Below are 26,340 nucleotides of genomic sequence, written 5' to 3' on the forward strand. Positions count from 1 at the left end.
AATTTTATAGTAAAAGTCGTTTGATTGCAGCCATCAATCAATAAATAGGTACTTAGCATGGTAAGCCATGGTAGAGAGGTCTCTTGCCCAGAAGACTTGAGGACTTCCACGACTGAAGCAAACAATGGCATGTCTCTGATTCATACAGATTAGAGCCAATCCCTTTTAATAACCCATGAACCCTACTTTAAACTGTGATTATCTTGCCAATTATGAGGGAGAAGGGGGGCAAAGGGGAAAGGGAGAAAGAGAGATGGACAGAGACAGAAGCAGAGACTGAGATAGATAGAAGCAAAGGCAGAAAAGACTGATAGAAACAGAGACATGGAGAGAGATTATTTATTAAACACTACATGCCATTGTTCTAAACCATGGGGATACAAAGAAAGGAAAATCATGCACTCTGTCCTCAAGCAACTCACATTCTAATGGAGGAAGACAGGTCATGGAGAGCTGGAAAGTGGGTGGGAAGTACATGCAAGGGAGGACTGATTTGGTGATGGCAGAGGAGGGGAAGGGGAGACCTGAATCTAGTGATAGTTCATCTATCAGAGCCTGTGGTGGTTTCAGGGGCAGAGTCCAAGTTTCTGGTGGGGAACAGATGGGGACAGAGGCTGGAGTGAACTTGTAGTGGGGATGTGGTTTGGAGATGACTGAGTGGCAAATCCCACTATAGTCATCAATAAGCCCCATCCCCTCCTGTACCCCCTATTTTGTGAATCCAAATGAAAAACAAGGAATGGGCAGAGATTTGTCAGAAAGAGTAGGGAGGAAAAAAGGTGGGCTTTTCTTGAGGTGGTGTAAAAAGTCCCATCTAAGACCCAGGTTCAGATACTGCTTACCTAGGAGGGAAGCTTCTTCAGCTGCCCTGAGTCTAAAGGGTTACCAAGGTTCCAGTCATCTGGCACAGTTGGGTCAAGCAAGAGTTTCACTGAGCAATGGAAGGATTTTCTTGGTCGTGGCAATCAGATACCTCCCATCAGAACCAGCTGGCATTGAGGGATGGATTGGGTGGTACATACAATTTGTAACCCCATCCCTTCCTGCCACCCAGCTCTAGGCCACTAAAGCAGGGCTGGAAGACTTCTACTACACAATGTCTGAGGCTAAGTGGACCCAAGGGCAGAAATCTTCCTGTGACACCTAGACAACAATTAGCTTGTTTTAAGCATATAGGACAATACAATGAGCCCTAAGGTCCACTTGGTTCCCTCTTCTTTGACTTTCAGGAATTTATTTTGGATGAAAAATTCTTAGTTGAGTCATAATTACTTTGTCTCAAGTTAAAAAAAAAATTCCTAGCACCTAGGATGGAGAGAGAGACAGAAGGAGAGACTGATCCTTGGGCTTATTACTTTTTCCAGCCTTGTTTTTCCTTTCTCTCTGTTTCTGGTCCCTGTTCCTTTCCCTTGCCGTTATTTCTCTCCCTTGATGTTGTCTGTCTCTTCCTCTATGTCTTTGTCTCTGTCCCTCTCTTTGGTGGTCTCTGTCTCTCTCTGTCCCTCTTGGTCTCTGTCTGCCTCTGTCTCTGTCTTTCTCTCTGCCTCTGTCTCTTTCTGTCTCTCTTCCAGCAGAAGCTGGATGACCAGGTTGGAGAAAAGATTCCTGTTCAGGTTGGGCTTGGATGCACTGGCCCCCTTCCAACTCTAAGACTTTGGCTTTCTGGGAAGGAGGATCACCACTTTTCCTGAGCTGTGTGTACTCAGGGACGGAGGGCAGAGCTCTTCCAGAGCAGGTTGGGTTCAGCTAACTCTGGGAGAGCAGAAGCTGGGACCGCCCCCTGGATACCAGCCCAGGATGGCTGGAAGCCAAGGATTTAACCTTGGAATTGGATTATTCAAGCAAAGACCATACTCAGAGTCCACCCCCACCCCCCACCCCCCAAGGGACATGGGAAACATGAGGATTACCTCAGCCTCTAAGTGGCCCTGGAGAGGAGATAAAGAGAGGAGGCAATAGCCCTGTTCTTCAGAGCCTAGAAAGTTCTGAGAGTCAGTGGTGAGACTCCTTCTCAGGTTCCAGTTAGAACAGGGCTTCTGATTGCAACTCAGATACTGCTGGCTGCTTTTGCTCTGCTACCCAGCCCCAGTGACTGTGGTTCCTGAACAGGCCTGCAGCCTCCCCTCCCCAGTTTTGAACACCTCTGTCTTTTTGGACTCTTTGGTGAACACGGCAACTCCACTATCACAGCCGACCATGGTTACAGACCCCACCAGCTCTCCATACACACCTGTGCCCATGCATCCCAATGGAGATCACCACAGGGATATGAAGCATCCTGCCAGGGCAGATCCAGGAAGGTAGCAGCCTCCACCCACCTATCCCCATACATACTAGGGGCACACACCTCCACTGTCTTGTCTCTGAAATATTTATTGGTAATAGGGCCAAGGGAAACTAAGGCAGGGTAAGGAGGATAGGGAGAGTATGTGGGAGGCTTAGGCTCAGGGTGAGACATGCCATGTGGGGGGATCTGCTGGCAGGATGTCCCTTGCCCAACCACCATTAGCAACGACAGGGTGAGGGGCCACTGGGGCCCCACATGGCTTCCGCCTGCCTTGGCACTGCCACCTCATCCATGGGCACTGCCGCTTCCAGTTGCAGGAGATTGTGAGTCTTTCACAGTGCAGAAGGGTGGGGGACTCCGGGATGGGGCACCTCTCATGAGCTTGGATAGGCTCAGTCTGGACGTCCTGTACATAGGAACGGTGGGGTGAGGTGCTCTTTTCTTCCTCCCTCTGCCATCTTGTCAGCGCTTGCAGGTCCCTGGACCCTCAGCGGGACATCATCCGCACAAATTCTAGGGAGCAAGAACAGATGGAGGAGAGAAGAATAAACAGCTCCCAGACTCTCTCACTCAGATTCTGTCGGTGTCCACCCCTCTCTTTATAGGTAGTGCTCTTCCTTCCTATACCTAAGTGGTTTAGACTGAGGCAGAATGTGATTTTGGGAACATAAGCTTTCAGGGAAATGTTGAGTTACCTATAGTCTGGTAGATTTAGATACTTGAGGGCTAATAGAGTATTGGACTTAAAATCAGGAAGACCTGAGTTCAAATCTAGCTTCAGACACTTACTAGTTTTGTCACTGGGCAAATCATTTAACCACTGCCTGCCTCAGTTTCCTCAACTGTAAAATGGGAATAATATTAGCACCTATCTCCCAGAGTTGTGAGAACAAAATGAGATAATATATGTAAAGAGCTTTGTGATAATAATAATAGCTAGAATTTATGTAGTGTTTCAAGATTTGCAAAAACACTTTATAAATATTATCTCATTTAATCCTCCCAACAACCCTGCACATCTCACTTCTGATATATTCTGATACATTACATTCTAATCATGGGCAAGGGACTTCATTTCCCCGTGTCTCATCTGTAAAATGGGCGTCATGATATCTACTGTACCTACTCATACGGTAGCTGTGAGGAAAGAATTCTGCAAACCTTAAAAAATCTCAAAAACATGAATTATAGTTCTAGCACGAGCTCCGTCGATATTCCATCAGTCAATGAATGGATAGTGTCCCACTCCCTCTTTCCCAGTTCCTCAGGGAAGCCCCGCCCCCACATCGGAAGAAGCGCTCACCTTCGAAATCTACGCGCCCATCCCCATTAAGGTCCACATCCCGTATGATTTCCTCGATGTCTCGGTGACCCACTTGGTGGCCCAGTAACTTCCTCATGGCCTCCCGGAGCTCATTGGTGCTGATCTCTCCGTCACCATTGGTGTCAAACTGGAGAATAGCGGGGCGGGAGCGGGAGGAAGAGGTACTCACATCAGGAGGACCACCAGGGCTCCCCGGGAACTCCTACTCTGTGGTCTTACTAGTCATCCCCTGGAGACAACTCTTCCCCTTCCTTCTCAATCCTCTCTATGTTCTGCTGCACCTTTTATTCCCTAGGATTTTGGCTACATCTACCCCTGATGGTCTGAGAAAGAGCATCAAGGCTTTTCGCTGATGTATCCTGGGGCCCTCACCCACCTAGATTGTAAACTCTTTGTGAGTAGGGATTGCTTTACTTATTTTTCATCTTGTCTCCCAGTACGTAGCACAGTGCCTGGAGGATAGTAAGTGCTTAATAAACACTGGACTGGTTAATGGATTGGGCATCACTCACCTCTCGGAAGGCATCTCGAAGTTCCTTTACCCCAATCATATCTGCAGTTTCTGCCAGGAGTTTTGGCCCCATCAACTCTACAAAGTCATCAAAATCCACATGGCCTCCCACTGGGAAGAGAGGTCAAGGTTGGCATGAAAGACATCCAACCCCCCATGTAGCTCTGACCACCCCTGGGAATAGCCAACCCAATAATCCCATACTCACAACAGCATATACTAAGCCCAAGAGCTAAAGACCAAGTGAGAGATAGTCTCTAGCTCATGAGAAAGAGATGGATCAAGATAGTCATTTTGACAGTCGGATGGATGGATGGATGGATGGATGGATGGAGAGATGGATGAATGACAATGTCTGGTACAACAGAGTATACCTAGATTGATGAAGACAGGCAAGGATGTAGAAATTGAAAGATACAAATGGGATTAAAGGGGAAGGGGGGTGAAGAGAAAGGAAAAATTGGAGAAAGAAGAGGAAAAGTAGAAGAAAAGGGGTGTTTGAGAGGAGACTCACAGTTCATATTGATTTGCTGAGAGAGTTCAATCAGTTCCATCTCTGTAGGCATGTAGCCCATTGTCCTCATACAGTTACCCAGGTCCCTGCAGTTGATGTATCCATCCTTGTCTTTGTCAAATTCTTTGAAGGCTTCTCTTAGTTCTAGGAAAGGGAAGCCAAGAGGGATATTGCTAATCACCCTGGCCATCAATGACTGGGGAAACAACCTCTGGGAATCAAGAACAGCCCAAGAGCTCAAACCCTTTCCTCCTCATCCCGTTAATTATATGCCCTGGATTAAGAAAAGTACCCATTGCCATCTTGGACAGTTCTCCCAGCCTTCAATCCCTCCCCTCCAGCCCCTCTGCTGCTAACAGAGTCTGACCCTGGAGCTGTCCAGTCATTCATAGACATTTGTCCCATATCAGGTACTAAATTTCAATGACTTCTGCTCATTCATCCATCCATCGACATTCATTCATTCATTCGTTCATTTGACAAATATTGATTAAGCGCCTACTATGTGCAAGGCACTGTGCTCAGGAGTCTGGGAACATCTCTGCCTCTCCCCACCAGTGTCCCCACCCAGGCAATCCGGGAGGACTTGGCAGCAGTTTTCACCCAAGGGGCCAAGTTTTACCTTCAATCTCCTCTGGTCGAAGCTCTCTGTCCTGCAACAAGAGAACACTCCCTGTTAGCACATGTCAGTGGCCTAGAAGAGCCAACAAGAAGGATCCTAGAGTTTCTCGGCTTCCCAGGGCCACAGAGCCCCAGGCCAATGGTAGACAACCGAAGAGAAGAGAAATCGGAAAAGGGGAATGTGCGAGACCCCTAAGCCCGCCCACATGGTTTCCTTCTCTGAATCACCCAAGAGCCGAGGGCACGTTTTCCAGCCCTCCTCTGGAGGGGTGATGCACAAGACTTCCACCACCACTCCCAGTTCTGCCCCAGGCCCTCCTGCCAGGACAGGCAGGAGTAGGTACTGCTGTGACCCTCCTATCCCAGATACTGGGAGGTGGAGCTCCGCAGGTTTGCAGGGAACAGAGAGCATCCAGAAGCAAAGCACCTGCAAGGAAAACAGGATGGGGAGAAGAGTCACAACTCAGAGAGAGGAAAACAGCCCCTTCCCAGGAGAAAGGAGAGAGGGGACACAGGACAAGAGATCCAGAGTAAGAAGGAGCCTCAGAAGCCAGTGACTCATTTTACAGAGCAGGAAACTGCAACCCAGAGAACTCATAGAAGATTATAGTCTTGGGGATGGAAAGAACCTTAGAGGGCATCTAGTCCAACATCCTCATCTTGCAAATGAGGGAACTGAGGCCCAGCAAGTGATTTGCCCAAGGTCACATAGGTAAGCTGAGATCTGAACCCAGGTCTTTTGAGCCCAAACCTAGATCTCTTTCCACTGTAACATACTACCTCCAATGAAGAGAAAGGAGCCCATAATTAGGAGGGAGAAGAGAAGAAAGGAATGAAAGGGATGATAAGAGGAAAGAAAGGAGGGAAGTGAGAAGTCAAAAGGGTGATGGGATGGTGATGGGAGACAGGGGCTAGAGGAAGGAAAAAGAGTCATGGACAAGCTCAGGGACTAAGGAAATGCACTGCTAACTGGGAGCAGTGCCCTCCATGGCCAGGGAACTTGGACAACCCGATCTCTATCCTCTTGATCGCTTTCCAAGAGACCCCATCTTCCTTCTAGCCTCCTTCTACACTGCCCCATTGTCCTACACAATTTGGAGCACCAGACATCTCCATCCCTCTAGATGATATCAAGGGCAAATGACCATGTTGTCTCCAGTCTCCAGTGCCTTGAAAGATATTCTTCTGGACTCCTCCCCACCTGACTCCACCCAGGGAGTTGGGAAAAATATGGGATGGTAGCAATAGATTCAGTGGAAGAATCCTCCCCGCACAAGGCACCAAGAAACTGCAGGGCAGAGATCTGCTAGTATTAGGTAAGCTCCCTCTCACCCACCACTGGGGCAATTGGTACCACCAACTGAATGAGACCATAGCAGAGAGAAAGCATCAATGCTCAGGTCTTTGGGATGTGGGGAGTTGCATTAAAAACTCACACCTTTGGGAGAGAGCCCAGGTTTCCATAAAGTGCAGGTATAAGCATAATGGGGATAGGCTTAGGGGGAGAATTTCCATGGGGGATAGTCACGCATGTGTAAAGGGCATTTTATCAGGATGGACACTCTATGAGCCATTTACAATCCACAGAGCTATGTGCACAGATTTTTGGAGGGGCCAATAGCTCTGGGCAAGGCTGACCACTCACCCCAGATGGGCCCCAGCATAAGGGAGCACAGATGTCCAGCATGGAGTATGGGACTCAGACCTGGAGGTGATCCATAAGGGGAAATACTAAGCTGTATCTGTAATGGGATTTCTGTTCCTATAAACATCTTAGACACCAAACTACACACAAGTGGATGAAGACATGAGGCCTATTCTGATAGCACACACGTATTCACGCTTGGTGGGCCAGCTGAAAATAACCAGGCCTATCTAATAATGTTCATTAATGAAAACAATGGACATCTTGGAGTTTACATATAGATGAGAGATGATTTCTATGGACCTTCATTGAGTAACTGAATCTGGCAGTGGGCACCTGTGGAGAGATGTTGCTTCCATCTTGAATTTCAGAAAGCAAGGAGTGTTTCTGAATGTCAACTTTCCAAAACTCTAAGCTGCAGAGGGGGTACGGACCCACACTGGTAAAGAGAAGTTCCTCTCCTGGAAGCTCTCTAGACCAATGCCATTACCAGTCCAGACCCTTTCCCTATACTCACATGCACATGTCATCTCTCTCAGGAGAATGAAAACTCCCTGAGGAGGGATCAGAATTTTTCCTTTCCTCATGCCCCTTAATTCCAGTACCTTCCCTCTGTAAATCAGTTCCTATATAAATGCTTATTGATGACTTAGGACACAGTGATTATGCACTCAAAGTTCTAATTCTTCAGTATCATCCTCTCGAGGATCCCACCTCAGATTCCCCTGGCCTCGAGGGCTAGAGGGAGCTATTGAACATACCTGGAGAAACAGGGGGATGGAATAAAGGAATGCGTTATTAAATACCTACTAGAGGCCAGGCACTGTGCTAAACACGTCACCAGTATCTCATTTGTAGAGGAACAGGATGGTGCTCGCAGCAGTGTCCGCCTATTCCTTCCTTCTCAGGTTTCCCCAGAGCATCTGGGCTAAGCAAGCAGTACACTTTTCCAACAGCATGCACAGGGCATAAGCTGAACCAGCTGGGCATTGATCCCAGCCCTAAGATCTCCCACTCTGCTTTAAAGTGTATAGATGAGTCCATGGGCTGCTCTTGGAGTGAGACCAGACCTATACACAAATGCAAGGTGGAAATGTGTGCACTCCCATGTTGAGGGCAGGAAAGGGGGCAAAGGGGAGGGTTGTATGGAAACTACAAATAATTATAGTAACCCATTTCTCTTTAAAGTTTACAAAAGCACTTTTCTCATAACAGCCCCATGAGGTAGCTGCTAACAATAACTCACATATGTTAGGGTTGTTAGTGAGTGTTATTAACTCTGTTTTACAGACAGGAAAACTGAGACTTAGATTTCTCCCTCTAGAGAATGTTATTTCTCCTTCTTTTAGAGCTGAGACAGGTTCAGTGTCTTTGTGTTCACAGCACCAGGAAGATCTGGGTTCAGGTCGAACTTCTGACACAAAGTAGCTGTGTGACCTTGGCTAGTTAATGAACTTCTCATTGTTCTGGGCAACTGTCAAGATAAGTGGCAGAGAGGGTGTTTACCTCCATTGAGGGAGAGGAAGCATCCCCACCTGGGAATTACCCATACCAATTAAATCACAGGTCTTGTCCACATCCCTATTCAAATACATACTGTCTTCCCAGTAGAATATAAATTCTATCGTTTGTGTTTTTGGATCCTCAGTACCTAACAGGGTGGAGGGAGAGAATAAACATTTTATTATGTGTCTGGCACTGTGCTAAGTGATTTACAAATATTGTCTCATTGGATCTTCACAGCAACCCCACCAGGCAGGTGCTGTTAGCCCTATTTTACAATTGAGGAAACTGAGGCAGTTAAGTGATTTGCCCAAGGTCACACAGTTAGCATCTGAGGCTGGATGAGTGAGCAGTCTTGCTGACTCCAGGCTCTGTGTCACTTAGCAGCCTCAGAATTATTGTTTAGGAAATTAGTGCTGGAATACCACCCATGTGTAACAAATATTTGACTGACTGACTTGCCCAAGGTCACCCAGTTAGTCAATGTTGGGCAGTCACTTCCTGTCTGCCCAAATAGTCAGTGGAGATGTGTAAGCAGGGAGTTACAGCACCAGGTGCTTACTGATTATTGGTTGATTAATGGGATAAATGAATAGATGGACAAATTTGGCCAAAGTCATCCCACTAGTCGATAATTGTGGCCACTTTCTTTCTACCCCAATAGTCACTGGAGATATGTAAGTATATAGCTTTGCTGGAGTTCTAGCAGTGGTTGCTTACTGAATATTTGTGGATGTATGGATGGATGGATGGAAGGAAGGATAGAGGTATGGAAGGACAGATGGATGCCAAAGGTCACCCAGCTAGTAAATGTCAACAAGTTGTTTTTCTTCTATCTAAACACACACTGAAGAGCTCCAGTCAAATGTCTTTGCCAAGGAGTTGTGCACTGAGTATGGGTCTCCATCATCTAGCAGTCTATATATCTGTGTAGGAGGGAGAAATTCAGGTGTGTCTTGAGAATGGAAGGGGTAAGGTGAGTAAGTAACTTTACCAAATGGATTTCAGCCACAGCTGTGTGTATGGAGTGTGTGGCAGTGAGGTTTAAGACTCCCCCCTTTATCCTCGAGAGCCCTGGGTGACAGCCAGGCCTGACTTTGCCCCACCACCAGGATAACTTACGTACAGGCTGCCTGTTTTCGGCGAAACCCTTGCGCAGGAAGATACAAGCAGGGCCCAGCAGGTTGTGCATGACCGCACAGTTCTGAGCCAGCATCATAAGCGGCCCAGGGAAGTCGGCGGCCACCAGCCCTTCCTCACTCGTCTGAACGGCTGTATAGCACGTCTTCTCCTCCTGGTGGATCTTCAGCCAGCACCAAGCAAATAACACAAGAGAGGAAATTATTTCCCCAGCTGATGGGAGTCCTTCCCTAGGAGCTCCCAAAGAGACAGGCTCTCTCCTCCACAGACTTGGATGATGGGCAGGAAAAGCAGCCCAATCTCATTGCCTAGGACTCCAAGGGGCAGCTTCAAAGGAGCCCTCCATCTAGCCCAAGGGGAGAAGGAGACCTCCACCCCCTGCCCAAGATAAAACCAGGTACCTCTAGAAGAAATTCATATACATACACACACGTGTACACATACACACATCCATGTGCATGTACAGACAGAGGAGTGATTCTGTTGCAAGTACTGAGGGGTGAGGAGAGTGACCGAACCCATAATTTCATTGATATATGGAATCCCCGGGTGAGGAAATGCCCTCTACCAATGCAGGTTGCCATCTTCTCATTTGAGAGAGTTGCCTTGAGCACTGAGATGAGATGGCTTTGCAGGGTCCACATGTAGCCAGATCTTCCTGGCTTCAAGGTTATACACATATACACAGGTATGTGTTCATGCATACACATGTCCATGGACAGACACTGGCAACCTTTCACTGAGGGAGTTGGATAAGGACTGGACATGTAATGTCATTGGTATAAGGAACTCCCAGGTGAGGAAACCCCTTTCTAGGCAGGTTGGCCTCTTCTCATCATAGAGCTGCTTGGAGACTTGCCTAAGGTTACACAGCCAGTATGGGTCAGAGGTAGGACCTGAATCCAGGTCTTCCTGGCTTCAAGGCCAGTTCTCTGTTCACCAAGCTAAAGTGTCTCTTTTCACTGAGAGGTCAAGTGATATCTTAATCTTAACAGCACAGTGCTCGGGACTGGGGAGTAACCTCCAAATTCAAGAAACTTTGTCCTCCCACCTCTTTCAGTCACTGATTGACCCCAGTACTCATGCTGAAGCCCTTGATCTGACCTCTAAGTTAGCCCAACCCCACTTGGCAGGCCCTACCCATGACCCTCAGACAATAGTGGGGCCCAAGAAAACTGCTGCACATGGACTTGGACTCTGCCTGACCTTCTTTCTTGATCTTTGCATTTCCCTACCCCTCCCACTCTTGCTGGTTTCCTCACTCAAACCACTTCATCCCGGCCCAGCAGGCAGGAGCTCAAGGGGCTGAGAGGCTGGGGCTTCCAGCTGGCAACAGAACTTGTCCTTGCCGTATATAGCTGTGCTCCGGGGCCTGTGATGACTCCTTCTCTCCTATCTTTCCCATGCAGCTATAAAAAGTCAGAACTGCCCACTGGGCCTTCCCCCTTAGTGCAGCAACATCTAAACACCACGTTCCAGCTGTCCCCAGAATGCCAAGCATCCTCCCAGAAGTCAGAAGGGAGAGGCTGGAAACTGACCTCAACCCTCCACAACATGAACTCTTGCTCGGCTTCTGCTGATGGCATTGATCAGGTCAATTCAGGTACTGAGGGGGTGTCCTCATCCTGGCACAGTCTCCAACAGAGCCCACCCTGCAGCTAATGCCCTTCAGGTGACTTCTAGCCCTCCAGTCAGGAACCGGTGTATCCACCAAGAAGGATACTGCCCCCAATTTAGTCAAGCTCAGCTCCCACAGCTAGGGAAGGGAATGATTCCTCCCCAATTCCTCTCCATCTCAAACTCCAGTGCTGTGAAACCAAAGAGGTCTCCAGGCTCAGTTCTCCAAATACTTCCTAAGAATAAGTGATGCTACCTGAAGGTGGGGGAAATGTCTTTTTCCTTTCCTTTCTACTCCTAGCACAATGTCTGGTAGACACTGAGTGCTTCATAAATGTTTTATTATCTGTCTCAGAGGTTCTTGAAAATTATATTTTAAAGGAGTCTGTGAAATTTTATGCTTTAAAAATTGTGATAACTATATTTCAATATAACAAATTTCCTTTGTAATCCCAGGCATTTTATTTGATGAATTTTAAAACATTATTCTGAGAAGAGATCCATAGGTTTCACTAAGCTGCCAAAAAATTTTATGTCCTGAGAAAAAATACTTAAGACTCCTAGACAAGCATTCTCTTTCTTTCTTTTTCTCTCCTCTCCCTCACTCTCTTTTCTCCCCCTCTCTCTGTCTCTTCCTTTCTGTTTCTCTCTCTCTCCCTTCCTCCCTGTCTGTCTCTATTTGTGTTTGTGTGTGTATATGTGTGTGTGTGTGTGTGTGTGTGTGTGTGTACATACATATATCTCTGTATGTATGTATATATAGGGGGCGGGGAAAGAGAGTTACAAGAGTCATCCTGGGAGAGTGGAAAGGGCCTGTCCCTAGAAGGAGATCCTACTTCTGGCAATCACCACTAGTGGGACTTTAGGGAAGTCACATAACTTCTCTGACCTCAGTTTCCTCCTATGTAAAGTAAAGGTGTTGGACTGGATGGCCTCAGGGGTCCCTTCTATCTCTAGAGCTCTCTCTCATAATCCCGGGCCCTGACAGAGTAAGGGACTGTGGCCGGGTGACCTACCAGGTTAGGTGACTGAGTAAAGGGCAGTAAGTATATGGCTCAAAGAATTCCATTATATTTGACAAATGTACCCAGATCAAAGGGCAAGGCTTGAAGTAGATTAAAGGGAAGTCCCAAAAGAATCAGGTCACACACACACACACTCTGAGTTCCACAACTAAGGTTAGGGAAAGACAGAAGGAGGTATTGGGAGGTTGGGGGGCACTCTTTGAAGACAGGGACTATTTTTCCCTCTTGGCACAAAGTAGATACCTAATAAATCTGTGTGTACCTGACCTTGACCCCACCTGCAATTTCAGGGTCCCCTGGACAAATATCAGCTTATGTATTAGAAGACTCTCCCAAAGGTGATTGTAGGGATCATCCACAAGTTTTCTTGGTTTCTAAGATCAGCGATTTAGGGTTGGAAGAGACATAATGAAGGCTGAGACCCAATCCTCTATTTTTGTAGATGAGGAAATTGTGGAAATAGGGTGGGAAATAACTTTGAGGAGACAAAGTTACCTGGCTGTAATCATATAAGGCTCCAACTGAGGTCTTTTGACTTCAAATCCATTGTTATTTCTCCTATATTGAATTATCTCTAGGTTTAAATTTCCATGAGCTCGGATCAAAAGCGGCCCATCTGAAGCAGAAGGAGGGACCTGGGACTTACCCCCAGAGAAGCCCTTGATTCTAAGAAGTTAAAAAGGTCAGGTCCCAGAAGGCAGCACTCTGCTCACCTTCAACTTGTGTATGTCTACTTTCAAGACTTGTTTTAGAGGGGTTTGGGAGTGATTCCCTGATCCATACAGAAATAAATAAGGCTTTCACAGCAGAGCAGGAAACAGTTTGACCTACGAAATGAACAGGGGGTCCAAATGGCTAATGCCATAGTAATGCTCCTAATTCTAAAAGGGAAAGAACCCTTAGACGTCATTCAATCCAGCCACCTCTTTACAGATGAAGAAACTGAGGGAGAGAGTGATGAGATAATTTGCCCAAAGTAGCAGGGTCGGAATGCAATCCCAGTTCCTGAGTCTAAACCCAGGGGCTTCTGTAATCCTGACCAAAAATAGTACCTAAGAGAGTTTGAACAGCCCAGCTCAGTGCCCCTCATCCTCGAGAGCCAAGCACAGTTTCCCACAGACCAACTCTCTGTCTCTGGCAGTAAAGAAGTTTCAATCATAGACTAGCAATGAGAAAGTCTTATTCCTCTGCCTCTCCAGGAAGTGACCTTATGGCCCAATGCTATGGAATATCATTAACTCAAATTCTCAACTTTTAACAAGACTAAGGCTTTTGGTGTTCAGCCCTGCCCCCCACCCTTCTCCTCGGGAGGAATGCCAAGGGAGAATCACAGATCTCTAGAGATGGAGATACTGTGGACACTGGAAGGCTGTGGAGTCCAAATCCTTCCTTTTTAACAGAGGAGGAAACCAAGGCTCACAAAGAAGCAACTTGCCAAAGACCACAGAGATAAGTAAATAGCAGCACCGACCCTCTGGGATTATCTCCAATTTATCCTATCTAAATCCTGTTTATCTATAGACCTGTGGTCTTCCCCCTCATACTAGGTGCTCCCTGAGGGTAGGGACTGTCTTTTGCCTTTCTTTGTATCGCCAGGATTTAGCACAGCACACAGTAGGTGCTTAATAATGCTCACTGATTGACTGACCTCAGAGATAAATTTCAGCCGAGATCAACTCCTTTCAGATGTCATGTTCCTTCCCCTAGAACACTTTTACGTGCTTTCTTTCCCCCCCTCTTCATCTTAGTAGATACAAACCACACTATGGAAACCCTTTTGGGTTTCCCAAGTTGACTTCACACTTGCGAGCTGTGGGACCCTGGGCAAGTCACAACTTCTGTCTGCCTCAGGTTCCTCATCTATAAAATGAGGAGGTTAGGCTGGATGACCTCTAAAGTATCTTCCAACCCTAAATCTATGATCCGATGAGTTTTCTCCTTCCTTCATCTTATACCCTCTTTTCCCATTCTCCAAAGCTCAAAATGGCAGATGGCAGGATGGAAAAGGGCAGGCTGGGAGGGGTAGAGAGAAGTTGGTAGCAAGGGAGGATCCCAATAGGTTCTGACTTCCTCATCCAGGGCCCTGGATGAATCTGCCCTGCTGTGTTTGATTTCATTTCAAATCAGACCCACTTTGAGCCCGGGGGCAATGGGCCAGCTCTTCCATGGGCTAGGACACAGCTTCGGATTCTGAGCTCTGCAGAGAAGATGATGATGACAGGCTGAGGAGAGAGGTGGGGGAGGGAAGGGGAGTTAAGGAAAACAATCAGTCTGCTGAGGGAGCCAAAGGAAGAGGGAAGATTAAGAGGGGTTTGATATGAGCCGCTTAGCTAAATAAGGAACAAGAGGGACAGAGAGACTTGCAAATATAAGCCTGAAGAAAAAGAGCCCATCAAACAAATTGTGGTACTACCAAAAGGGATGAGGGCAGTAAATATAGGGAGAGTGGGGGCCATGCCCCTTTAAATTAGCCCAGGAAATGGAAATCCCAGCTCTGTACACAAAATAATTTGGCCGTGGCTATGTTTTACAAAAGGATTCAGGATATGATTTCTTATTAGAGTCAACTTCTCCAGCGTGGAACATCTAAACTAAATTAATTTATGAAAATAAATTCTTGGGAATTCATTTCCCACCTCCACACACACACACTTTTAAGGAGCATACCTACTGTCTCCGTTTGGGGATGATAGGATTTAGAGTTGGAAGGGTACTTAGAGGCCACCTAGTCCAATCCCTTCTCTTTATAGATGGGGAAACTGAGGCCCACAGGGGGGAAATAACTTGTCCAAGACCACAGAGGCAGTAAGAAGCAATGACTCAAACCAAAGTCCTGGGACTCCAAATCTGTTCCTTCAAGTCCACCAGACTGGACAGACCTGACCTGGTCTTCAGATGGACCAGGCTGGAACCCATGGCTAAGATTGTCAGGCCATATCCAATGGCTTTAGGTGGTGATGGTAGCTACTTCCAGTCTCACTTTTTTGAAGAATGAGGATACAACCAAAAGGGAAAGATCTGAGACCCAATAAGGAAAATAAAACCTATAGATCCTCCATTCTGAGATGACCCACCCAGCTCATCTCTATGGATCTGGCAAGAAAACTGAGACCCCTCTAAACAGAAATCTACCGCTGGAATGGACCTTAAGGACCAACAAGTCCAACCTCGTCATTTTGTAGATTAAGAAACCGAGGCTGAGAGAGGGAAGGCACCTTTGCCCAAAAAGCTGCACTATTAGTAAAAGATTAATTTCCCAAGAATTTTATCTCTTTAATGTCACAGGTTTGAACCTAGTTTCTCTCCAAAGCCAGAACTGTCTCCACAGTACTGTGCACCTGAGAGAAGGATTTACACCCAAGAAAAAAATTCTCTTTCTCAACACAACACCTACGGAGCGATCAGTGTTTCAGAACACAAGCAGAGTCAGGAAAAATATATACAGACCCTCTCATCCCCCGGGGATGACATCTGCCTGCTAGAATATGCACGGACAAAGATATTATCCAGAAACCCAAACAAGGAGGTGTGTTCAGACCCAAGCAGCCAGCTCCCTCCTATATGTCTACATGCACAGAATCATGAACACAGACACACTCTTTTCTAAGGCTGAAGTTCTGTAGCTGAGCATACCCCAAAGAGACAAAAAGAAGTTGGGGGGGGGGAGGAGAAGAACAGGGGCTTAGCAAGACTCGGATCCTCCTCCCTCCACATTTCATCTTTCCTTAGCCTCTGACGTGACCAGCCGTGGTAGCCCCTGGGTCTCCTCAACTCCATACCTACCTTTCTGGAAAGATTTCTCAGTGGAGACTTCACACAGTTGCCCATAATATGCTGAGACTGCTTCCCCAGGGCACTTGATCACAAGGGACTGGAGGTACCAGAATCCATGAAGGGGATTCTTTGAGGAGGCAGGGAGCCAAATGGTCACAGCCAGCCCTCCTAGCCTCTTGCTCCAACTTGGCGGAGCCTCTTTCCACTGGGACTCACTTATGGGCTCTCCTGCGCCTGCTCCTTCTCCCTCGCTCCTCTCAAAATCTCCCTCTCTGCCCCCTTTCTCTCCTAACCTCTCTCCCTCCCTTTTTCTCTCTTCCTCTTCTCTTTTCTATCTCTGTTCCTGTATCTTCTCCTTCCTTCTTTCTTTCACTCTTCTCTCCTCACCTCTTCTCTTTCACCCCTTTTCTCTCTCCCTCTCTTTGTCTCTCTCCGTCTCTTTCCTTTCTCTCTTCTATCCCTGTATCTTCTCCTTTCTCTCTCCCCTCCCCCTTTCTCTCTCCCTTTGTCTCTCTCCCAGTCGATCTCCTTTCTCTCCTCTATCCCTGTATCTCCTCCTCTCCTCCCCTCTCCTCTCCTCTCCTGTCCTCTCTCTCCCTCTCCCTCTCCCTTCCCTGTGTCTCCCCCTGTTCCTGCTCTCTGAATTGTGCTTTTCTGAAGGCTGGGTTTTGTTTTTGTTCTTTTTTTTGTTTTACTTTCTGTACACTTTCTTGATGAAATTGAAGGGGAGGAGGGAGGAGCTAGCTGAAAAAATCACTAAGTAAGTGAGAGCAGCGAAAGAGGGAGAAGGTGGATGGATAATATACATCAGATTAACACTGTATCCCTTCCCCTCCCCCCATGGCCCCCACCAATCTGCAGGGAGATTGTCTCCGTGGTAGGGATCTGGAATGGCAGCTGCAGATGGGAATTAGGACAACAGCGCTCCTGGGAGCCTCGGGAATCTGGCTAGTTTAGGTCCCTGCTGCCCCTAAAGCCAACATCTCACCCAGTTTCTGAGCTTGTACATGCACATACAACACAAGCATCCATGCACACAAGAAAATTAGAAACCCTACAATGATCAATGAGTTCATTAGAAGCAAAGGTTGGTGACTCTTCCTGATAACCTCTTCATGGTAGATCCCAGGTCCTGTGTCTGGAAATCCAATTTTCTTTCTTCCCTCTTATTCACATTCATTTAGTTTTGTTTGTATTCAGCCAGAAGGTATAAAGCCTGGGGTCAGACCATCCCCGTGTCCTGGTGGTCACCACGGGGAAACATAAGAATGTTCCATGGTGTTTGTTGTTGGCAAAGAGTCTGAAGTCAGGTCCCCCAACGTCCAAGGATCTCGCTGTGCTCCTCAGGAGCTGGCTGCTAGACCACAATTACTCTTCAATTAGACTGCTCAGGTCTAGCCTTGACGGAGACGGCTGTATTTGGGTTGGCAAACTCCCTGTCCCCCATCCCTTCAAATCCCTGCTTTGGTTTAAGATTATTTCCAGCAGGTTGGCCCCAGAAGTCAAGTCAAAGCCCGTGTTAAGTCCTATAGTGCCCCAGGGCCAGGCTAAGGTTAGATGAGTACATCATCTGCCTGCCTCTTCAAGTCTTCCTTAGCAAGAAGACTTAAAGGTTGTAGGAAAACTTCCAGTGTCTCTGGACCACAACTCCCATGGTGGGTTGTAATGTTTCTAAGCTGTTCTCCAAGGACTTAGCATCTCAAGATGAATGGGATTGGTTGGAATTCCACCTGCTGTCCCAGAGAGCCAGGAAGGGGAGGTAAGCAAGCTTCCAATGTCCTTGGCCCCAGAGCCAGAAGGCCCTAGAGGGTAGCAACCAACTGTCATCAGCTAAGAGCAGGGGCTGTCAGGCAGTAAGTGAGACATCTACAGTGATTCCTCAGAGGCCCTGCCACCATGGAAGCTGGTCCAGGATAAAAGATGCCCTCCCCTCCCACTGCCTCTCCAGGAACCACTGGCAGATGAGTGGGAAGTGAGGAGGCAGCCTTAGGGAGGGAGCTCTGTCCCTGACACAGCAGAGACATTAATCAAGAGAGTGAGTTGGCTTTGATGTTTCAGCCAGCCCCTGAGAATGGGAGGCTCTAACTTGTCCTAATAGAAAAAGGAGGAGCCTGGCTGAATTAGAGGCGGAAAGGCTCAGAAAGAGAGGAAAGTTTCCCTAGTGGTTGAAAGTCCTGTGGATGACAAGAGAGCAGAGAGGGCAACCCAGCTGGGTTCTGTGCACTCTCTTCCCATCACTCCCTCAGACAGAAGAGGGAACCAAGCTGAGAGGAAACACTTGTCAGGAGTACCAGGCTGGAACAAGCCGAAGGTGCCCGAGCTGAAGCTTTTGCAGGATTTAGGACTGGAGGGATCTTGCAGGCGCATCATTTCACATATGAGAACACTAACCTTGGTTCATTTTGCTCCATCAAAAGATGATCTAACTGTAAACTGCTATGCAAACCTTCATGAGGTAGATAGATATATAATTATATTTGTGGAGAGACTTGCCTGAAGTCTCATAGACAGCAGGGATCAGAGCCAGAATCTGAAACTAGGGCTTCAATCCCAAATCCAGTGCTTTCCCCACTTGGAAAGTCAAACTAAGTTTGGCCAGTACTTTTTCACACTGCCTGGCACTTAATAAAGGTTTCTTGATTGATTGCCAAATTGTAAATTCTGTGCTTTAGTATAACATAAGATAATAATGTATTTAATATATACCATAATTTAGTACAATATAATATAAGCTAGTATAAGGCCTTGAACTTAGTAAATGCTCAATAACTGTTACCAATCAGACATGGCCATTTGCAAAGTTAGAGAAAGGGAGTAGGCAGCTGTTGATTCCCAGAGAAGGTCTTAGACTCATATCATTGTACTTACATCAGTGAATCCAGGGTCTGTCTCATTTTGTCATTGAGATAGGAAGTAAGTGGTTCTGAGTTCACAGGAGTTTAGAGATAGGATTGGACGTGACTTCAGAGGCCATCGAATCTAACCTTTTTATTTTACAGAGGGGGAAACTGAGGCCCAGAGAAGTCATAAACTCCTCCAGCTATCACTGAAAGGGACTCAGAAGCCATCTTTTTCCAATGCCTTCATTTTACTAATGAGGAAACTGAGGCCCAGAGACGTCACAGAGCAAGAGCTAGAAGGGACCTTAGAAGTCCTCTAGCTCAATATCTTCATTTTACAGAGGAGGAAGCTGAGGTCCAAAAACCAAAGTCATTTGCCCAAGGTCACAAAACTAATAAGAGGTAGAGTCAGGGTTTGAACTCAGATTTTCTGACTGCCAATCCAAGTTCTTAAAGGCTGCACCAGTAGAGCAAACAGATTCTACCCCATTGTGGTCCTGTTGATAAGAAATTATGCCTGTTGACTAGGGATTAACCTAGAGAAACACTTATGAAAGGTAAATTCAAACCAAAGAAAATTGTTTAAATGCTACACAGTCCCTTACGTTTCTGCAAGAGTGTGACAGAAAATGGATCTGGGTTGAAATCCTGACTCTTCCATTTACTAGCAGTATGACTTTGAACATGTCAGTTAAATTCTCTAGGCAGAGACAGTTTGGCACAGTGAGTGGAGAGTAAGCCTGAGAGTCAGTAAAAGCTGGGTGCAACTCTAACACTATAAATGGCAGAACAGGTAATGAGGTCTCCAATCAAAGAGAGGGTTTTCCCACATGAAGTTTCCTATGATGCTTAAATCACAGATCAGTCTTCTGTGTTTTCTTTAGCCATGTCTGATTATGCTTGACTCCAGCAGGGTTTTCTTGGCAAAGATGCCAGAATGGTTTGCCATTTCCTTCTCCAGCTCATTTTTAGAGAGAAGCAAACTGAGGCAAACAGGGGTAAATGACTTGCTCGGGGTCCCATTGCTAGTAAGCGTCAGAGGCCAGATTTGAACTCAGGAAGATGAGTTTTCCTGACTCCAGACTCAGTGCTCTGAGCACTACGGCATCCCCTAGCTGCCCTAAAAGCGCAGGTATTGTTCCCAAAAAGGGGGCTAAGGGTCCTGAGAATTGTAATTTTTAGATAACTTCTGTGTGCTAGAAGCAACAAAATGGCATTTTTATTAAATTGTTTGGTTGTTGTTGTTTTAACCCTAAGGTATGTTTTGTAGAGAGGGAAAGATGCTGCCTGCTCTCGTCAGCTTTTCCATTCCTAAGTTCTGCCCTGATGCTACAGGGCAGTTCCAGTGTGAATGTGCTATCCTCCTAAGGGCCCAAGGCTCACTTCATTTAGAATCATCAGAATCATCCTTGGCCCTCCCGGGTCAGCTACATTGCAGCAGCTCCTGCCCCCTGGAGGCCAGACCTCACCAGACACTGGCTCGTTGACCTTGGGGGAAGCATCTCTGTCCTTGGGGAAAAGGGTGGCCCAGTGCCAACTGATTCATGGTCAAAATGGCCAGTCATGAACTTTGGAGGCTGCGCTAGAGAGAAAACCCTACAGAAAAGCTAAGTCTCCTCACTAAAGGACTTGAGATAACTTGGGACAAGGGTGAGAAAGAAATCCAGGTGATCTCATGCTCCCTAGAGCTAAAGCTTGGGTGTATGTGGGAGGTGAGAGGGAAAGTTGGCCTTAGAAGGCAGGAGGAGACTTATAGCACATTATAGAGCTGAAAGGGACCTCCATATTGTGTTCTTTCTTATTTTATAGATGAACAAAAGAGGTGGATGACTGCCTAAGATCACATACCGGGCTTGTGGCTAAACTTAAACCTGGGTCTCCTTCCCCCAAGTCTACTGTGCTTCCTACAGATGGTACTCATATCACAGAATCATAGATGTCGAACTTGAGAAAACCTTGGGGCTACCTGGTTTGACTCCCTAATTTTACAGAGAGGAAACTGAGACTGAGAAGTTACGTAATAAATAATAACAGCCACCATTTAAACAGCACTTTAAGATTTGCGAGGCAAACATTAGGTAAGTTTATCTTACTGGATTCTCACAAAAATCCTGCGAGATATGTGCTCTGATCACATCCATTTTACAGATGAGGAAACGGAGCCTATGAAGCTAATAATAAAATAGTTACCATTTAGACAACACTTCAAAGTTTGCAAAGCGAGCTTTACATAAGTTATCATTTTGGATTCTCACATGTGCTCTTAACATGTCTATTTTACAGATGAGGAAATGGAGCCCAAGAGAGGTTAATTGACTTGCCCCTGATTGCACAGCTAATAAGTATTTGAGGTAGGATTTGAACTCAATCCTTTCAGATTCCAGATTGAGCATTCTGTGCACTATGCTAATACGTATTGAATAAATACACTAATACACGATTCTCCTATTGTGTATTGAATAAAACTGAAATGAATTTACTTAGAGTAGGTAAGGGAGAGTGTGTGTGTGTGTGTGTTTTTAGGGGTCATCTTTCCTGGCCAACTGTGGCAATAAGTAGCCATTAGGTTTAAGGAACTTTAGAAATGAATAATTGGATTGGAGAGATTAGAAGGATAAACTACTGCTGATTAGGAACGAGATTGGCCTTTTTCCTGGATCCACCCTATCACTATCCCTGCAGCCTGGACATAAGGCTAGTCCCCATGGGGCAAAAAGGGAATAAGTGTTTACTATGTACCAGGCTTTGGGCTAAGTACTTTACAAAACACCTTTCGAGGTAGGTAGCTGTTATTATCCCATTGTACAGCTGAGTAATAAAACGGATGTATCTGATACAGAATTTGAACTCCAGACTCAGAGCGCTATCTACTGTGCTCCCCAGCTTCCTCTGCCTCCTTCCCAAGGAAGAGTAGATGAGACAGTACAGTAGGAGCTGGGTAGACTTCTCTACCCATTATGGACCAGTGTTTACAAAGATAATTGAAGTAGATGTGTTTGTTCCTGTACTGCTGGGAATTTGGCTACAGTGGGGTACATATCAGAGAGTACTTAACATACTGATTGCTACTGAGGGCAAGTTTTCCCAGAGTCTTAGACTGAGAGCTGAAAGGGACATCAGAGGCCATCAAATTCAAGCCCTTTTACAGTTAGGAAACTGAAACTGAGCGAGGTCTTAAAGATGGAACCATATGGTTCTTGGGTCCGAGTTGAGATTTGAACGTGGGTCTTCCTGACTCCAATTCTAGCACCTTGTTTGCTGTCAGTCCCGTTTGAGGGTAGAGATAGAGATAGAACAGTGATCAAAGAGACAGACCAAGATAAATTAATGGGATGAGGAACAGCCTTCTCTGAATCACAACAACAAGGGGGTTCTGAGATTCTGCTTCTTTGCAGGGTCCCATTCCCCACATCATGATCCTGGGGTCTTAAACACAATAATGCACTGATATCAAATGTTATCATGATCTTCCACTTCATACTATTATCTCTACTGAATGAGTTTTTATTGATTTTGTTAAATGTTCCCCAATTAACATTTTAATCTGGTTCAGGTTCTACTACTGAGCATTGCGAGCTATATGTAGTAGGCAGGTCATGTGTCCTGATATCTCTCACCTAAAGCACTGAAGGGGTAAGTGATTTTGCCCAGAGTGACATAACCAGTCACCCAGGTCTTCCTGAGACTCCAAGGTCAGCTCTGTATCCACTACACCACCCTGCATTTCCATTTCATGGATGGGTAAACTGAAACCCAGAAATGTAAAGAGATAGCTAGGTGTTGCAGGTGTCTCCAGGAAGACCTGAGTTCAAATCTAGCCTCAGACACTTACTAGCTATGTAATTCTGAGCAAGTCTCTTTCAGCCTCAGTTTCCTCACCTGTAAAATGGATATTACAATAGCACCTACCTTCCAGGGCTGTTGTGAAAATAAAACAAAATAATATTTATAAAGCACACTGCAAACCTAAGCGCTAGTTACTATCATCATCATTATTAACAAAATAATAAAGTACTGTCATATGACTCTTCAATGCCTGTGCCTAGATGGGAAACTGAGATCTTGCAGACTTAAAGGTCAGTGCTCTTTCTACCACATCAAGTCACCTCCCCAAAGGCTCATCTAAATAGGCTGTTGGCTACACACCAACCCTGGCACCACTTCACTTTCCTGAAACACCCTCATTGTCAGCCCTTCATTTCAACCCCTGGCTCTGTAATTATGAATAGGTAAAAGGGAGGGGTTAATGCTAAAAGCCTCCATCAGCATCCCACTTTCCAACTGGAATCCACCGAGTTAGACTTGATAACGCATTTTCTACCGACCTGATTCACCATGGCACAATTTCATCTAAACCAGACTTTGCTGGGCCCCTGATCCATCTATGAAGACTAGAAATTACCAGGGCAAATAGAGGTTGTGGAAGAATAATTACTCTCTTTATGACAGGGGTCTGGAGGGTCTGGCACAAACGAACTCTTTTTTTTCCTATAAAAAGGAATCTTTACATTCTCTCCAGGGTGTGAACCCTAAATTAACTGGACTTTGAAGACAAATCCCACAACCCCATTGTTAGCCAGAGAGGCTCCCAGAGGGAGGTATTAAATATTTGATAGGGCGTTCTTGCTTCACTGATTCCAGTGACCCCAGTGGCATTTCAGAAAGGTTGTCAGGGTACTGGGCTGGATTAATCTCTTCATTAATGGGCTAAGAAAGCAGAAAGCAGACCACAAACACACAGCTGAGTTTCTCTGAACAGGCATTGTAGAATTCCATGTCAATAAACACAGCAGGCCCAATAGCAGTGTCAACCATGGTCAGCAGAGAACTGAACAACCAGGGGGTTCTGGGATGCTGCATCCTTATTTGGCCGCAGCCTACTATTCTGTCCCTGAGCTCCTAATATCCTGATGCACTGATATCACAGTATGCCCCCCTCCCCCACCCCCAACACTCTGTACCATCATCATACAAACTTGCTCTACACTGACATTAATGAACTGCAGCAAGGTTTTGCCTGGGGTCAGCCCATCACCACATAAGCTTTCATAGCCTGGCCTCAAGATCACCATCCCAGAGAGCCATTTGCAGCCCTATGACACAGAGCACTTCCTGCAAGAATATATTAATGTACCACTGCACTACCAAGCCAAGTGATGGGCCACTGCTGCAATCTGGGGAAATATGTTACTGCATGAATTTCAGACCTCTGCAACAATCAGCTGCGGCATAAGAGCATTTGGAGAAGGGTTGTGCAATACCACAGCACAACACACTGTCCCAATGGTACTCTCATATGTCAGAGAACCTAGCAAGGGAAAACTAACTCATTTGGTTTAGCTTAAATGAAACCATTAGAATACTCAAGACATAAGAGCTTACTCTCAGAACACTCTCTACAGTTTATCCAAGCTCCAGTGAAGACACTCCCAGACAGGATGCTGCCATCAGATGACTGCCTGGAAACCTTCCTCTGAGTTTAGCAGTATCCTATCTCACTACTGCATCAGTGAGAGTTTTGCTTGAATCAAACTCAGAGGATTGAAAGAAAACCCCTCAAAAACATTAAAAAAAAAAAAAAAAGAAAGCCCAAGAATTGCTGGGGAGTTCAGTTACTCATTTCTCCCCCAGTATCTCATTCCATTCTCTTGTCCCCCACTACATTCTGCGGATGCTGGCAGCCTATTTTCAAAAGACAAACACTTTCTGCCTGGTACTCCTGATCAGAGACAGGACAAAGACTGAGACGACCTCTCAGGGGCCTTTTCATCCTCAGGATTCAACTTCATCCATCAGTAGATGGGGTTTGGATTAGTGGCCACAAGCCATTTCAAAACCGGTGATCTAACTGCAGTCCCAATGGGATGTCCAAAATGCCAACCTGCAGAACTCAGCAGTTCATTCTATACTTCCCCACATCCAGCCACAAGACAGTTTCCAAGCCCAGGCTTCTGACTTCCCCTTATATTGCCCCATAAATGCTCCCTTCTACCACAGCCCCCTTCACCACTACGGTGCCCACTTACCGCCACCTCCTCTCCTAGTCTGCATTCCCTAGTACTGGCACTGACTTTCCCACTTCCCTTCTCTCTCCCTGGCTGCATTTGGCCTGGCTACCCATGCCTTTCAGTACTCATTGCCATCACAGACTCTGTGACGACAAATTCTCGGTCTAAGTTGCTTGTCCTTGACACTTTTCCCTGACCTGCCTACCACTTAGTTCCCAGGCTAATTCAAACTCTCGGTTCCTTTGGGTCATGATAGCGTGGGCTTGGAGACCCGGACAGAGGGACTGGAACCCCTTGCTCCAACTGAGCTTACTCCACCCTGCCCTGGACTGCTCCTCAGACCCTAGTCCCACACAGTTCAGCAGCAAAGGTTTCAACCCCCAAGCCCCCTTTCCCGCGTCGGCCCCGAGTCTCTCGGCTTCTCCAGGCATGCTCCAAACCCTGAAGTCCCGCTTTCAGGGCTAGCACTCACGCTGGAGGCTTCCAGTGCCGAACGAGGGGCATTGGTGCCCTTAAACAAAGTGGACGGGAACGGCAACTCCACTGACAGCAAAAGAACCGAGAGCCGGGTTCTTTGTGCTAGCTCAGAGCGGAGCAGTGGACAGCGCAGATGGTGCTGAATCTGTTTGGGAAGGGACGCGGCAGAGGGTAGAGAAAGGGACCGGAGGAACCGGGGGGTCAGGGGAGGGAAGTAAGCAGAGCGAACGAACACGATGAGAAGAGAGGGGACGGCTGGTCAAAGAGCGGCAGATGTTGAGCCCAGGTCAGGAGAGGTGATAAGAGTGGTCAAGGGGCCAGAGAGAGGCTCTTTGGTGTTGGCTGGTCCCCAGACTTTCCCCTGAAGCCGCAGAGACGAAGCTAGCCGGTTTCCAATGTCTCTGGCCCCCAACATGCCAACATTCTCCCCAGCCTGCCCTCCCCCCCCCCCCCCCCAGTCCCCGCTGGCTGCTGGCGCCCGGCTGGCCAGGTGACCCTGGGCAGGAGAGGAGGGTAGCACTACCTGACCCGGGGCTGGGGGCGGAGTGCAGGGCGCGGCCCTTACCTGGCCGAAGGCGGAACTGAGCATGGGGCGCAGCTGGTGGAGGAACGGGTCTGCCTCGGGCACCGTGGCTCCGGCCCGGGCTCCCACTGCCCGCAGGGACTCCCGGGAGCGCTGCCGGAGGCCAAGCGCCGGGGACAGCCCCCGTTCCTCCCCATCCCGCCCGAGGGGCTGCGGCAGTGGCGGAGACTCCCGGCTGCCTGGGGCCGGGGGACGCCGCCAGCTCCCCCGAGCCCCGTCCTCCCGCAGCCCCGGCCGGCACAAGGGCCTCCGCGAGCTGGGGTCCCCGGGCGGCGGCGGCGGCGGCGTCCCGGGGCAGTTGGGCTGCTGGCGCAGGGGGCGGCGACCGTGCGGCCCCAGCTCCCGGGCCGGGCCCTGGCGGGGCTCCGCACCCGCCGCCACCGAGCGCTGGGGAGCCCGGCTGCCCCCGCCCGCCGCCGCCGCCTTCAGCAGCGACGTTTTGGACTCGCTCTTGGCAATGGACGAGCTCAT

The 26,340-nt window shown here is 47.4% G+C and overlaps 1 protein-coding gene across 3 annotated transcripts; it reads right to left on the reverse strand.

Annotated features, from left to right (window-relative positions):
• Nucleotides 1-2,350: 2,350 nt before the first annotated feature.
• Nucleotides 2,351-26,340, reverse strand: CABP1 (calcium binding protein 1). Of its 3 annotated transcripts, XM_072600257.1 has the most exons (7): nucleotides 15,971-16,782; nucleotides 9,532-9,708; nucleotides 5,259-5,289; nucleotides 4,637-4,780; nucleotides 4,124-4,233; nucleotides 3,591-3,738; nucleotides 2,351-2,800 (listed from the first exon to the last, which is right to left on the reverse strand). In XM_072600257.1, exons 1-7 carry the CDS (start codon nucleotides 16,013-16,015, stop codon nucleotides 2,775-2,777), a joined length of 681 nt encoding a protein of 226 aa, XP_072456358.1. In that variant the 5' UTR covers nucleotides 16,016-16,782; the 3' UTR covers nucleotides 2,351-2,774. The 3 variants fall into 3 exon arrangements, with proteins under 3 accessions (XP_072456358.1, XP_072456357.1, XP_072456359.1); XM_072600256.1 differs by lacking the exons at nucleotides 9,532-9,708; nucleotides 15,971-16,782 and adding an exon at nucleotides 25,852-26,340; XM_072600258.1 differs by lacking the exon at nucleotides 9,532-9,708 and having other exon boundaries at nucleotides 15,971-16,778.

Source organism: Notamacropus eugenii, chromosome 4 (genome assembly GCF_028372415.1).
Source record: "Notamacropus eugenii isolate mMacEug1 chromosome 4, mMacEug1.pri_v2, whole genome shotgun sequence".
NCBI lineage: Eukaryota > Metazoa > Chordata > Mammalia > Diprotodontia > Macropodidae > Notamacropus > Notamacropus eugenii.

What these genes read in the sequence shown, in the direction of transcription:
- CABP1 (XM_072600256.1), bottom strand. Translation starts at nt 26,340, where the DNA reads ATGAGCTCGTCCATTGCCAAGAGCGAGTCCAAAACGTCGCTGCTGAAG. An exon ending in TCAGCAAATCAATATGAACT is followed by an intron (nt 4,234 to 4,636) that starts GTGAGTCTCCTC and finishes CTCTCTTCCCAG; the next exon opens with TGGGAGGCCATGTGGATTTT. An exon ending in TTCGAGATGCCTTCCGAGAG is followed by an intron (nt 3,739 to 4,123) that starts GTGAGTGATGCC and finishes GCTATTCTCCAG; the next exon opens with TTTGACACCAATGGTGACGG.